The 15,782-nt window shown below is 37.9% G+C and overlaps 1 protein-coding gene across 1 annotated transcript in view; it reads right to left on the bottom strand.

The window, feature by feature from the left end:
• cd44b (CD44 molecule (IN blood group) b) overlaps positions 1-10,397 on the bottom strand; it is an 18,053-nt gene extending 7,656 nt beyond the window's left edge. The window contains exons 1-5 of the mRNA XM_007545480.2: positions 10,033-10,397; positions 1,540-1,705; positions 1,182-1,318; positions 1,020-1,079; positions 324-641 (exon numbers count right to left, since the gene is read on the bottom strand). Coding sequence (XP_007545542.1) covers positions 324-641; positions 1,020-1,079; positions 1,182-1,318; positions 1,540-1,705; positions 10,033-10,099 — 748 coding nt within the window. The 5' untranslated portion in view covers positions 10,100-10,397. The remainder of the gene's footprint in view (positions 1-323; positions 642-1,019; positions 1,080-1,181; positions 1,319-1,539; positions 1,706-10,032) is intronic.
• Between the last annotated feature and the right edge of the window lie 5,385 nt (positions 10,398-15,782).

Below are 15,782 nucleotides of genomic sequence, written 5' to 3' on the forward strand. Positions count from 1 at the left end.
TAGATAGATAGATAGATAGATAGATAGATAGATAGATAGATAGATAGATAGATAGATAGATAGATAGATAGATAGATAGATAGATAGATAGATAGATTACAATATTTAATTTCTTACAAGATTCAATCTTTAAATCGTATTACTAGCAACATAAAGTTTTTAATTCTGAAACGTAGGCTTAAAACTTAAAACTGCTCAAAGGTAATTTTCAAAAGTTTATTTTAATCTGACCGATCAACCTCATTGAAACATAACGTATAATTTACTGAGATGTACTGGACATACTGTTAGAGTTTCCTTAAACTCTGATTTTATGTTTTTACCATTGGTTTCAATAGGTCTCTTTTCACCCGATGTTGTCGTTTCAGCGTTGATCACTGGAGTTGGTTTTTCCTCCTCTGGTTGAGCAGGCCCCATCCCAGATCCATCACTCGGGTCTGGCTCCATTGTAGTGAAAGCGGAAGTGACGTTGCTTCCTCCAGCGGGGTTTCCCTCCTCAGGAACCGTAGTGAAATCATCTTTACTCAGATCTTCAGATGTAGTTGCAGCTGTTGGAGAATTTATCCTGTCCTCCTTTGGGATTGTTTCTGATGTTTCTGACTCTGTTGTGCCATCGGTCAGAGGCTGTGGTGATGTCAGAGCTGTTTAGAGAATAAGCATTTTTTGTTCACTCATACACTTTATACATATAATATTTTTGTTTTAAGCAGCATCTAAGTTAACCAAGTCCCTATAGTATTTCAGTTATTATAACACAGTTGTATAGTTAAGGACATTGTTTGCTAGAGTCTGAAACAGGATTCTGCCTGTTTCAGACAGTTCATTTGTTTAACCATTTGTGTTAATTAGAGAACAGAGATCAGAGGTCACATAATATGGTACATCTTTCACTGGAGCCACTTTTCCTCAAATGCCTCAATCCTACAACAAATCTCAACCGTAAAAATGTTTCAAACACCATGGTGTTTGTTTTGGACTTGCAGTCCATCACAGTCAATATGAGGGTGTGTTATACTGACCTGATGTGTCTGAGAGTAAGCTTTCCCGGAAAGCCTTGCTGCAGTTCTTCTCAGCAAAATCTGGTAGCAAGGAACCATAAGGCAGCAAGTTTCAAATCAAAAAGTCAATAATAACAACAAAATAAACCAAAATCTCATAATAGTTCCTCATTTGCAATTTACCATTTTTGTCATAACAGTAAGCATCAAATTGATCTTCAGTATGTGAGTTAACAATAAACCCAGTCAAGTTCCTTGCACAGTTTTCATGCTGAGTGTGCCTGAGAATGACGCTGCTCCCATTGCTGATCCAACCGTACCTTAAGTGACAAAAACAGTGAACAGTTGTCGATTCAGATTTTGATCCACAACGCTTTAGAAATTTGGAAAATAAAACATAGCATATAGCATTCTTCAGTTACATTGTGTCTTACCTAAGCAATAAATATACCTTACTATATAAGATGAAATATCTCTAATGTGTTATTTTTATGAAACAATACTTTTTCTACAATATTTTTCTGAAGGAAGTTTAATTTACCTGCACGTTTCCATGCTGCTGTTATAGGCCAGTTGGACTTGCTCTGGACTTGCGATTGTGCTCTCCAGCTGCTCACAGACTTTTCTTGCCATTTCAAGAGTCAGAGAGTGGCGACTCTCTCCCTCAACCAGAAATACGCCTGCATAACTGCAGCTGCGAGAGTTAACTGGAAAGAAGCAAATAAACAGAATGAGAAGTCGTTTTATTACTGTGAGAAATTCAGAACTATAGTAAAAGTTATGGAAAAAGAAATTGATGAGCTAAGTATTGTCGGAGTCAACAACACAGAGATCTGTAATTAAATCAGTATACTTAATATCTCTACTGAGGTTTTATATTAGATGAGGGAGGAAGAGAAGTGTGTAATGCATTTAAATTCGGCCCACTAACAACAACTCCATAAATAAAATATTAATTTTTGGATTTGTAAGGTCCAAAGCTTATTTATTTCATATAATTATTGGCATAAATGAATCTTGTGACATTCTAAAATATATCTTGTTAATGTAACAAAAACATGAAAATGAGAATATATATATATTTTTTTATGTTCCAAACAAACATTATAAAGTGTTTCATACTTGGAACAGGCCAAATGCAAAGTTCTTGACTATGTGCACAGGTGCATCATCCTTTTGTCACATAATTCACAGCGACTGAGAGGGTTTCACATTGAACGGCACCGTTCTACACTCGCTGAGATTATGAAACTGCAAACACATCTCATTGTGCTTTGTTAAAACCATCTGCCTGGTCTTGATGAATGACCCAAGCAACCACAAAATATGTAAAAGCATTTTGCTTTAATTCAAAACATATTTTGGAGCATAAAATGAACAAAGATTTGGGAAATTTTTAAGTCGTCCTTTGGGTTATTCTTGTTTAATGCATCTCCTATATATATATATTTTTTAAAAGAGGAGTTCATTAATATTGAGTTTGCTGTGAAATGTGTCCTGGGAAAGAATCATTTTCAAAGTGATCTTTCTTTTTACTAGCCTTTCACCCTATTCTAAAATTATATTATGATACATCTTTTAATTGCATTTTCTGTTCCTTTTCTGATGCTCCTAAACTCAGTTAAGATCCATGAAGAAGAAAATCTGGTCATTATTGTGCCGCCTGCCTCCAAATGTCTGTTGCAAGTCTATTTGCTTCAGTTTCCTTGAGAACTTTCAGGGTCCGGATATGAAAACAAACATGCAAAATTGGTTTCATCAGATAAGATGGCAGCAGTTGGTATCCACGTGGTAACTGCTTCTTTCAAAAGCTAAACGCAGGTTTCAGAACTGAAACACCTGGCAGGCAGGTGAACCCTGGCACAGTGACAGAGGGACAGACGGCAGGTGGGGTGGGGAGGGGAACTAAAACCACGAACACACAACACTCATGCTCTTGGCTTGGTAAAAGAGGATGCTGGTGCAGGATGTGGTTAGCCTTTATACATGAAAGCAAACAGAAAACTTGGTATTATATTGAAGTTCACTGAGGAAATGAAATGTTCAGCTATTACTATGTCTTCAAATTCTGATAAGCATGCATAGTAATTTCACCCCTTAAAGCTTCAGTATGTAACTTTAATTAAAAAAAGATTGCATAATTGTTGAAACTGTCATGATGTTGTGACAGTACAGTATGAGAAAAATTGTGCTCCATTGTCTTCCTCTAGTGCTCTAAATGCTGACTATAAACAACCAATCAGAGCCAGGAAGAAGCTCTTAGTGATGTCAAACAGGCTAGTGTACGTGCCTCTCCCTCTCTCTGTCCCCTTTGCTCTCTGCTATGCTACAGCTTCTTCCTGATACCCCAGTCTGCCATGAATGCACAGTTTTCCTGGAATCATAAGTTGCTTCTCCGCCATTAGCACATTTATCAGCACATACACAAGGATGATTGTCAGCATCAAGATGCTCCTCCTGACTCTGACTGGTTGTTTTTGACAGGGAGCAGTGCATTTCTTTAGACAACAGTAGCAGGTCAGTCAGGTTGAGGAGCTCAATCTTTTCACAGATTATCTGTCCCAGTTTACACTGTCACTACATAGTAACAAATATGTAAAATACATATTTTTTTTTAAATAAAAGTTACATACTGTAGCTCTAAAGACTTTCCACCGTTTCCTAGGAATGTTGTTGATAATCTGAAGATGAGCTAAATTATGTCACATGCTTCCAGAGAAACAGAGAAAACATATGCACTTGTTTTTTTGTGTGTAGATTATCTTTGTTACCAGGGTGACAAATTTATGAGTTGTGAAAGATGGCCTAGTCACACTGCAACATCTCATAGGAAATGAGAAGTCATTTGTTTTTATATCTGATTGCTGAACTTTTTGGAGAAAAGCTGTGAAAAAAAAAAAGTCACACTGACCTTACAGTCATAGCTGTGACAAATATTCTGAACAAATAAAACAAAAAAACTTCAACTGAGACATTAAAACTTTAAGCGCTTATTACAGACACCTGCTCAACTGCCTATTAATTTAAATAGAGAATCAGCCACAAGGCACAATGTAGATTTAGTTGTTTTTTTTTGTTTGTTTGTTTGTTTTTTTTATTTTATTCAATTGTTTGTTTTTATCTTTGTACTATGTGGCAGGCATCTCAAAAAAAAACCAACAAAAAGCATCTCGAGCAATTAATGCGGCTGACCACGTTCAACTTTTAACAACACCACCTTAACCATTTCCTGCTATTCTCAGCAGGATAATCACACACCATTTCACAAACCTCACATTAAAAATGACAATACAATGAGTTCACTACTTTAGTGGCCTCCAGAGACATGTAATCTCAATCCAGCAAAGCACCTCTGGGACGTGGACAAACAGGAGGTTTTCATCGGGAATGTGAAGCAGTTCAATTTGCAGCTCCTGTATGATGCCTTCACATCAACCTGGACCAAAATATGCCTCAAACTTTTTGTGATTTTTTTTTTTTTTAAAGAATAAAGTTCTTAAGGAAACTTTATTCTTTTACCAGAGTCAACTTGGTAAAAGCAGGATGTACCTAATACAGCGTCCTTTAAGTTTAAATTTGCAACGAACAATAACATTATATTGTGTTTTGCAAATAAAGGACAATTTGTGTAATTTCACAACAATTTATCCGTTGTGATGAATTGGATTCATTTTGAACTGGTTTCAAAATGAATCCAGTTCTGACATTGATTCATTTTGAATCAAGTCACAATAATGAAAAGATTTTTTGTTAAGTGACCATAAAAATATGTATATAATCAACTATACAATTTCATTTGGCTGCATTCTGAACTTGACACTTGTATTAAATTGCACACCAGTCAGAGGATTATTCATTGATAAGTTTTCTCCTTTTTTTAATTTCTTGATTTTCATGAGAAAAGATAAGGGCCCCACACCTTTTTTTTTTCAACATGCTATCATGAGCAAAAAGAAAGTAGCAACAGAAGCAGGAAGTAAAGTTTTTGTATGTTAGTGGCAGTTGTGCAACAGTGCCAAGTTCCTCTGCACATGCTGTAAAAACTAACTCTCTCCTTCATACGTCTCCGTCTCCCATAGGAAAATCTGAAACAACCTCAGTCAGAGCAGCTTGCATCATTCACACCCTCGAGGGATAAAATAGACAACAACCTTGGCCTTGCAAACCTGCCCCAAACAGATCAAAGGGAGAACAGCGCGCCTTCGGTGGGCTGAAAAGAGTGCTGACAGTGATCTAACAGGGCACTCGTTAATATGCAGAGGGACAGTTGTGGGTGTCTTTATGCAGCCCAGAAGCCTGTTATGCCAAGGCATTGACTCTCCCAAAAGCTCCTTTGTCACCTAATGGAGTTGGAACCAAGGAGACTGCAAAGTCTGGCTGCAGAGTTCAATAGAAACGAAGCTCTGACACTCTGTGTTGCCAAAACCTCCAGCTGCAATGGGAAGAATTGTCAACCCAAGTCTCCACTCCTACTTCACTTTCTCTCCCTCCCTTCTGCCCCCATGCTTTTACATGTTGTCTTGTTTTTTTCTGACAGCTCTCTGTTTGTCGTTTCTATGCCAGCAATAAAACACAATATACCCCCCACATACATGTCTTAAAAAAAAAAAAACAAACAAAAAAACTGGTAGCTCACAGAAGCACAGGGCTGATTATCCCTTCATGACTTCAGAGCCATTCCTCAAGAGGAGGCAGTAAGCTGCTGTCAACAATATTAACATACAAAGCTGGGTCTCATTTTCTCCTCTTATCTGTATCTATGTTGTTACTTGCTGCCAGATGCACTCTATAGGGAATGCTCACACTTAGGTGTTCTGAAAAATATCATGCGGTTAGAATGTCATGCTTGAAAAAATAACCTGCTGTGTCTGCCCTGTTCATACTGTGACATCTGTTTAGCCATAGTCCATATGCTGGTTGTGAAGCAAGATTGTGCAGCATCAATTCCCACAAAGCGTCACTGACCAGCATCATCACGCATGGGTGAACTTCATTTTGTCAGCACAGATCTTTCCCTCCACTGGGAAAAGTCTCTGGGGTAGTGGGACAACTGAAACATGAGATCTAGTAAGGACAATGTTTTCAAACACTCAGGCGTATAAACACAAAATATTCAAAGGTCACAAAAAGGACTGACAAAACTGGCATTCTCTGCAAAGTGTGACTTCCTATCACACCTCCAATGTTTGCACCTCCACCCACTCTACTCTGGATGGTAGGCAAGTTTTTTTGCAAACGTATCAAGGCGGTAACGTCGTCTTTTTCCTTTTACAGGCATGAAGATTTTGCTTTCTGTACAACACATGTGAAGCGAAATCACTTCAATCTGTATAACTTTGAAAACTGGAGAATGAGGAAGAGGAAGGAGTCCAAAATGTTTGTTCTTCTGCAAAATGTCTTTTCAGTTTGAGGTGTCAAAAGTTTGTAAAGTGCAGCATGTTATAGATATGTTTCTATTACTTTATTAATTTTAATAACTAGCAGCACCTGGAGTGTTTTCTATAATAGTTTAGCAAAGTGTTTACCATTTCCTTTGATATATTGTTTTTAAAGCACTTGAAATAAAACTATGTCTCTATGGCAAAGTAGATCAACATTACAGTAGGAATTATTCATATCAGCTGATTAGAAATTACCAATAATTATTAATCTTGTTTAATCATTAGAAAAAGTAATGAGTAAATTTTGAGGAATGGCCATTTATTTGGAAAAGCACCTTTTCTTTTCTTTTTTTTTTTTTTAGTACAGTAAAAGACCTTTTACGAACAGCAAATGCCAAAGGTTTTGGATGCTCATTCCAGCAGAGTGGATCAAAAATAAATATAAATAGTCTGGAGTCATTATGGATCTAATGACTGTGGACATGAAGGATTTCCTGTAGCGGCATGTGCTACAGTAAAACTGAATAAGACATCTGTTGTTGAATTATGATTTCACAGGATATGATGACCAACAGATCATTCCTAAAGGACTAACTCAGTCCATGTGTTTATCTGTACTTACATTGATTACTGCGTTGATTAGGCATTGATTACTGCCTAATCAATGGCAGACCTGCAGTCCTTGCAGGTCTGCCACTAGCTAAGACAGCTGCAACTGATCCAGAACGTTTCTGCTGGCAGCCTCACTGAAACCAGGAAGATGGAGCCCATCACCAAAGTTCTAAAATCCTTACGCTGGTTCCCTGTAGCTTAGATAATAGACTTTAAAAAAATACAGCGATAGTTCATAAACTGCTGAACGGTTGAGCACTAAAATACACTAGAGACCTGTTGTTATTGTATCAACCTTCCAGACCACTCTCATCTTCTGGTTCTGGTTCTGCTCTGCATCCCCAGAACCAGAACCAAACATGGCGAAACAGGATTCAGCTTCTACGCACCACAAATCTGGAACAAGCATCCAGAAAACTGCAAACCAGCTGAAACGCTGAGTTCCTTTAAATCTAGACCAAAACCTCAGCTGTTTAAAGCTGCTTTTGAACCATAATAAATGAAACATTGACCAACATACTTGATGTGTTTTGATCATTTTAATGATGACATTCATAACAATGTAATGTTTGTTTTGGGTTTTCTCAAAATGGTGTCTTTTATGACTTTGTATTGTTGTGTTTTTATGATGTACAGCACTTTGAACTGCCTTACTTCTGAAATGTGTTATACAAATAAACTTGATGGATTGACCTATTGATTGATTCCTAAAGAGATTTAGCTAAAGGGGGAAGATCCTAAGACTCTAGCATAAAGGGCGAGGACATCTGATGAAAATAGCTGGTAGTCATCCACATAGAAGTCACAAGAAAAGCCATGTGAACGGATAACTGGGCCAGAGAGGATGAAGCATACTTTGCAGAAAAGAAGTCCCAGTATCTAGTTTTAGAATCCTCTTGTAAAAGACAATAGGGCACTGATGTTCATTCCTGACAGGATACCTTGTAGGAAAGACATAAACAATTAGTTTCCTGCAACCCTATTGATTATTTGCAATAAAACGCCTGATGGTTTTCTGATCATATTCCAATATCATAGTAATTTCAAGAGTCAGTTAAATCACCTTTTGACTCATTTTGCCTAAATATTAGGAGCTGCCTAATATTTGTATAAACCTTAACACAAATATAGGGTGCAGAACTCCTTAGACCTCAACCTCCCTCAATACCCTTAAGACGACCATGAGCTGTGCTGCAATGTTCATTGATAGAGAGGCACTTACTAATGATTTGTTCAAGAAGCAAACTGAATGACATGAAGAAATTCTGCTAAAATGAAAAGGCAGGGTAATAAACAGCATGGCAGGCAGATGCTAAGTACTAGAGTCCATAGAAACAGAGTCCCCCCAACACAGGCTGAACAAGTATTGGTTTGTAGTAAAGGGCACACTGGTAGAGGAGGCAAACACGTGCCTTTTAGAATAGAGACCCTACCAACAAAAGCACTCTTTGTCAAGGCCTAGTTTATGGAGACTTTGACCACCCCTCACCCTGAAACATGACACAGGAGCATTCAGGGGGAGGTTGCCAAACCAAGGAAACAAATATCATGTCTGCAGGACATGCAACTTATAGCCAGCCAGTGAACATTTAAGCAGAAAGAAGAATATTCCAACCAAACACATGGTGAGTTCTGTAAGTGCACAATGAGTCAGAGTTTCTTCACTAGAATACGACAGCATGTGAGCACATGAAGATACCACATACGGTTGTTAAGAAGTTCTGATGTTTCAGAGGTTCACAGGTCTGTTCATTTTATCAGTTGTTTAGCTTTGTTGCATATTGAGCAAATTTTGTGATTCAAATATAAAATTTCACTGACTTTATCAAAACTACTGAAGTTAACTATTCAATTGGATTTCCCTCAAAGTTCAAGATCCTTGCAGAATTTGCGCTACAACTTTTAAATCAAATAAGCTAAAATTATTTTCTTGTCTTTTTTTTTTTTTAATCAAAGGGAAAATCTCAGATCAATGTTGTTCATGCTTTTGCCGTCATTGTGGTGGATATCAATTTCCATCCACTGTCCTCTTCCCTCCTGACTACTTTTTGAAGATAAAGTCATTATCCACGATGATAAATCTCATCATCAAAACACGTTAATTGAATCAGTGTGTAGACTGAGTCTGGACCTGGATGAACAATCGCTATAAACAATCGAAACATGCACAAACAAAGCACACACTTCTGAGCGTGCAAGGATCCTTGAGGAGCAAACAGGGGCTGTCTTAGGGGTAAAAGGATCCCCCTCCCCCCTTCCTACACACTCAGCACCTGAGCTGTCCAGATATCCCCTCATTTTGCCTTTAAATCCTAGTCAATATTACAGCTTGATGCTGATTTTTATTTGGCCCAGAGCCAGAGGAAGGTCTTTGTGAGCAACTAGACCACCAGCTCCTCGGGGAAAAAGCCAGACAGACCCGAGACCTGTTTGATTCAAAGCCAACTAAGCCTCCAGAGACTATCGCTCATAGCACCAAATCCAATGAAATTATATGTGAGACACAAAGAGTTAGGAGAAAACAAAAAGGGAGAAAACTAGAGCACATCCGAAGACCATCCTTTGTGTCACAGACTGCAACATTAAAACAGGGCAGAATCGCTATACCTTTTCCCCCCCAATTGATAATTGTGCTTTTAATAGCCAGCCACACTGTTCATAAAAACCCAGAAAAGCGGAGGTTTAAATGCAAGCACGTGTCTAAAACAGAGTGAGGAAGAAGCGGGGCTTTCTTCTTTGTGTCTGTCATGCGTCAGTCTCAGACTATGCCAGACGTAAGCCTGTCTGGAGAAGCACATGCTCTCTTGCCGGCACCAACTCATCCATTCTACAAGCAGCAGCCTCAGTAGCGTCTTTCACTCTCGAGTTTCCTTTTTTATGAGTTCTCATTCATGTGCTCTGCAAGCCTCAGCGTGAAAATAAAACGAACGCCGTCTGGCTATAAAGTCTGATACCAAAGAGAATTACCAGTCACAGCAGAACAATAAAAACAAAGAAAAACACAACAAAGAGATATTTAGGTAAAATCTCAATCTCCTCACCTTGAAGTTGGGTTGAACTGCCAGAGGCCAGTATTCCAAAGATTACCCCTACAGGAAAAGTCCACATCTCTGCCAAATAGTCTGGTGGTGGCTGGGTGAGCAGCTGGGTATAAAGATCTGTAACAGTCCTCCTCGTGTCTCTTCTTCCCTCTACAGTACCAGCAGTGATGGCTGGTGGGTGTATGTGAGTGGAACAGAGTAAATGTGTAGGAGAGATCAGAAGAAACCTGGGCTTGCTCGGGTGTCTGGAAGCTCCTGGAGATTACTCGGAATTTGCATCAACTTTCTCCTCTCTGCCGGAGAGACAACAGTGGCTGGTGGCATGCATGTAGGAGGGGAAGAATGTGTTCATGTGAACACACACCCTTCTGCCTCTCCCTCAATTGCCCCACCTCCCCAACTGCCCCACCTCTCCACTTTCTCTCCCCTTTTTCCTGCCTTTAGAATTTGCAGTCAGAAAGAAGAAGGTGATTTCTCCTCCAGTGTGACGGCTTGTCCTTGTCTTCCTACCTCATTTTCACCCTATCTGCTGACACCCCCATTGCCTTTATTTATGGTCCTTGCACAGAGACAGTTTCAGAGAGCCCATCTGGTCTTTTGTTCAATCTTTACAATGTTGTCAACTCATCTGATTTTCTCAGCCCAGCTCCACAGGGGTTTGCTGTCAATCCTTCTCGACTACCGTTTGGAAGAGGTCATGCGTTTCACAAATTCAACCTCACTTTGTCATTTTGTACGTACTGAAAGCTCGGGACACATGGACTCATTTTATCAGACACACCTCAATAGCAATTGATCAGAATCCTGTTAGCTTCAGAGCTGTTTTGCTTATTATGGCATGAAACCAACAAGATTTAAAAGAACATCCCCCAGCAGAAAATCTCCTGCTCCTCCACATCCCAAAGGTCATCTACTGGGTTGAGATCTGGTGACTGTGAAGGTCATTGGAAACTGTGAGCTAAATGTCATGTTCAAGAAACCAACTGAGGTGATTTGAAATTTGTACCTATCAAAAAAAAAATGAATGCACTGTTGTCATAAAGAGATGAAAGTGAGCAGCAGCGTCACTCTGGTTGGTTGTGGCGTTTAAAAATGTTTAATTTGCTACAAAGGGGCCAAAGGTGGCTGAAATTGTCACCCACATTATTTGACAAACGCCACCAGCCTGATGACAGGATAAAGAAATGATCACTGTTTAATATAGTTTCAGCTAGATTGATCTGAGTGTCACTGTTGAAATTGGAAAACAGTTTTCCAATTTGTTTTTGACCAGTTTCTTGCTCTCAAATTATAGGAGCAGCATCAGAAGATGCAGTAGAGTCCATCTGCTTCAAGTTTTGATGGCTTGCATAATCAGAGACGTTATGCTGAATGCATTGGTTTAACAAATGGTTATTTGAGGTGCTTTGTTTTGTTTTTTTGTTTTTTTATCGTCTGCTAATTGGTTCTACATCACAAAGGCATGTTTATTTCCACATCTGATACTAACTGGTCATTCTTCATAAACTTCAAAGAGGTTTGTTAAAAAAAATCTTTATCATTATATTTGCCTGATTACCTGTTTATGCAAATAAAATAATCAACGTACTTAATAAAGTGGCTGTTGAGGTTTTTGTTTATTTTTTTTTCTATAATTTTCTATCACTGACCAAAAATCCAGCTTTTGTTTTATTATGCACTACAGTTACATAAAAAAATGACCCGAAACATTCTTGTCTGTACTATCAAATATCTCAACAACCATTTCCACCATGAGAAAGATTCCTCTATTCTTATTCCCGGTTTTTCATTTCACTTCATAAGGCAATTGATGGCGTCACCTCAGGTTTCTGGAATCTCCCCAGTGCTGTTGGCAAGTGATTGCGTAATATCTCAAATAACCAGATGCAATATGAAACCATGACTGCTATCTGTAAGTCCTTTACTTCCCTCATAACAGACCATGAAGACCTGTCCTAATGGTTTGTCATGGCCACTAACTTTGCGGTCATGGGAATGGCAGTCAACAAGTGAACGACCTCGGTCTTAAGTTGAAAATGTTCATTGCTACCCCCACAACACCACGTTTCGATTTCAATGGGAAGCTGATTCATGGGGACAGGTTGATGCACCTTTTGGAGCTCATGCCAAAGTTCTTTTTAAATTTTTAGATTGGATATTTAAGGTATTGTTTGCTTTTGTAAATATACATTTTTGACTGTGCTGCTTTTTACACTTTTGTTACATTTTCTATACTGAGCTAACACTGGCAATGCAGTACAGCAATAGCTTATCTCATTCACTGATAGCAGATTGAGTTCTGGTAATAGATGCTATTTAAAGCCTTCAGTTTTTTTTTTTTTTTCAAAAACTGTTTAATGAGTAATCTTTGGAGAAAGACCTGACGGCCATACAAGATGTTATATTAACACAGGCAGTGTACAGACACTCAGATTCTTATAAGTGAGAGGGAATTGTAATTTATGAGCTCATTTAATTAATAGCCAACCTCTTACAATTTTTGTCACTTATTGAATTACATTAAAGTGTTGCTCAAGTGTAATGTGAACACAAGAATAAAGAAAACAAATATTTTCATTACAGCCATTAGTTCTATATGTTTGTAAAGCTTTTGATGATTTGTGCATGAACACAGAGGAATACTAATTCAGACACCATTCTCCAATATATTTCTCCACATATTTATGAGGCTATTAATATTCAGGTTTTTTTCTTTTAATTTAAACAGCTCTTTTCACCCAGTTTCATCCTCTCCTTGTTGATGTTGCCCTTAAGAGCACAGGCCACCAGTTTTTCTATTTAAATATTTTTGAAAGAGCCAAGAATGTCACTAACTCAGCCAAATCCCAAATGATTTGGGGAAGAGAAATGAGTCACAGATTTCCCTCCATACTCAAAAATGGCCGTCAGACACTATTAACATAATTCATCCTTGCTTATCCTTAGAGTCATGGGGGTCGACTCTGGTGCCCCTCTCCAATGGAAATGAGGCAAGAGGCGAGGTACGAAACAGACAGGTTGTCAATCCATTATGCAGCAGCAGATAGAAACACATATGTCATTAAAAAAAGGGATGTTAGTGATCTTGCATTAGGAATGATGACATTTAACATGTGATGATTCACATTTTGTCCTTAGAAATTTTACTTCAGACTCTTGAAGTCACTTCAAATAAATATTTTTTGTCTCGAATCACACAGTTCACACCTCACTGCAGATTCTGTTCACTTCCTATTTTGATGTTACCATAGTTACACTGTAGGAACACTACAACAAACAAGCACTTAAAAGAAATAGTAATTCTGCATTACGTTTGTTTCCCTATTTTGGTAAGTAAACTTCTGATGCCGTTCTATTGAAGTTCCCCATTTGTGTGAAAGGGAGAACAAAAATAACACCTGACTGAACTTTTCTCTACATCTTTTCATGTTCAAGTACAATCAGCAGGGATTGTACTACTTGTAATGAGGGAAAATCCAAAACAATACAGTCAACAAGGCAAAAACAAATGGGGAGGTAAATGAAAAAAAAAAACATAAGAAATAGAAACTCTAAGATAGTGTAAAGACAGACAATACAGTATAGTTTATACTGTCTGCTCCAATAAATGTAATTATTTTGGGGGGACTTACTTTCAAAAAGTGGTTGAGCACAGTTGATGTGGCTCATGAATTTCAGTTTAAGGCAAAAATAGTTTACAAAAAAGGTTGTTTTTTTTTGTAGATTGATCGCCGTCAGTCTACAAACGTAAAACAAAAATGCAGACCCTATTTGAATTCAGCATACTTAGGCTAAATTCACACTGTAGAAGTGAAGTGACCTAAATCTGATTTTTTTTTTCTTGTCCTTATGAGACCTGCACCTGATCTTTTTATGACTGTCTGAACAACACAGGCCAGATTTTTACAAATGCCACCCGAGTCACTTGGATATGTGGTTCTAAATCTGACACGTAAATTATCTTCTCAAGTGAGATTTCTGTCTGTTCGGCCAGGTCATAATCATTTGACCTGTACTTCATTGATATTTGACAAACTCGACAACAATGGCAAACGATAATGAGAAATGAGTTGTTAATGCCCTGGCACCCGTTGAACAACAACTTTAAAATAGCAAGATATGCGCCACCATTACCATCCATGTTTACTTCCGTAAACACTGAGCACGCTCACTACATGTGACGTTACCACATCCTACGGCTGGAAGTGTGAACTTAGACCTACAAACTTTTATGAACATGAAAATGAATTAATATGAATCTATGTGTCTTGTTCTGATGGGAGGCAATTGTGGAATAAATAATGGAAAAATGACTAGATCAATCTTTTTATTTTCTTTTAGTAGATGCACCAGGCTGGTTGTTACATTAAAAAAAATCATCAGTGCTTTATCACTAATGCCTGGTTATGTCTCCTGGATGACTGGATGCAAAAACAAACAAAAAACAGGTCATGTCTGAATCCAGTATTAGACACAAGGCTTCTGAGTCAGTTAATAGGGAAAAAGAGAAGAAGAAACTTTTCCATGATGGTTATATAGTGAGAACACACACATGCATCCTCACCAGACGTACTTGTGGTTTGGGAGTCCTTGCGGTAATGGCAAAGCTAATAGCACATCCTCAGCATTCCTCTGAGGCAATGTGCTTTTTTCCCCCCTTTGGCCAGTAAAGTCACTGGAATTTGAGAAGAGGGGAGTTTGGAGATATCCATATAAGAACAGAGGAGTGTGACGTTGAAGTGTTTTCCCAAATGTGATACAGTGATGACAAACAGTATTGTGGCCTCAGGGTGTCTCCCAGGGTTTGATGAGTTGTTGCTGTGTCGGCTGTTTCTCATTTCGTAGTGATACAGGTTCCCAAGACGACTGGTGACCATTATGTTTAGGTGCTTAAAAGGCAAATATTATTGAGTTTTAAAGCCAAAAACTCTACAAACCTTGAACATACAAGTCATTTTACTAGACACATCTTGCAGTGGGTTTAATCCAGTCATGTTGAAGAAACCAGATAGACATAATTTAAGCTTTATGACATGGTACATTGTCTTGTTGGATGGGTGCATTGTGGTTATAAGTTATGAACACTAATTAGGCTAGTTGGAGTGTTTACAGTGTTTAATTTGTGCTAAGAATCCAAAGAATTTGCTAAAAACATTTCTGCAAACCATTATACCATTACCCTCAGTATTTTTTTTTATTTTTTTTAGGTAAAAGGGGCATCAAGGTTTAACATGCTAGCATTCATATGTTTTTTTTTTCTTTATTTATACAAGATGCAAGTTGTCCAAGATGTTGTTTACAATAAAAATCAGTTGCGATATTAAAAAGACAAAAACTATTATAATACAAATAATTAAAACTTTTCACTCAAATAAATAAGTTAATAAAATATGGCTTTACAATCAAAGCAAGTTTCAAAAGAAGACTTTTTTTTTCTTATTTTCAGAATTAAAATTAAATTAAATTGTCCTGGAGGAATCAAAGTGGATAGCTTGTAGAGTCTTCCATGTTGGTGGAACAGAGTATAAAGAAAAACAAAATTCCAAGTTCCGTATTCTGCATACTTTAGTTTTACCAAATGATTACATGAGATACTGCTGTTTCTTTTCATCTTAAATCAATCTGTTCATTTTCCTATGAACTCTGACGCTGACGATGGATTTTCATTCACAGAACTGAAACTCACTAGATTAATTTTTTGTGTGTAATCTATTCGCTATAAGCTCCATACAGATGGTTGTGCTTGGAAA

Source organism: Poecilia formosa, unplaced genomic scaffold (genome assembly GCF_000485575.1).
Source record: "Poecilia formosa unplaced genomic scaffold, Poecilia_formosa-5.1.2 Scaffold13, whole genome shotgun sequence".
NCBI classification, from domain to species: domain Eukaryota; kingdom Metazoa; phylum Chordata; class Actinopteri; order Cyprinodontiformes; family Poeciliidae; genus Poecilia; species Poecilia formosa.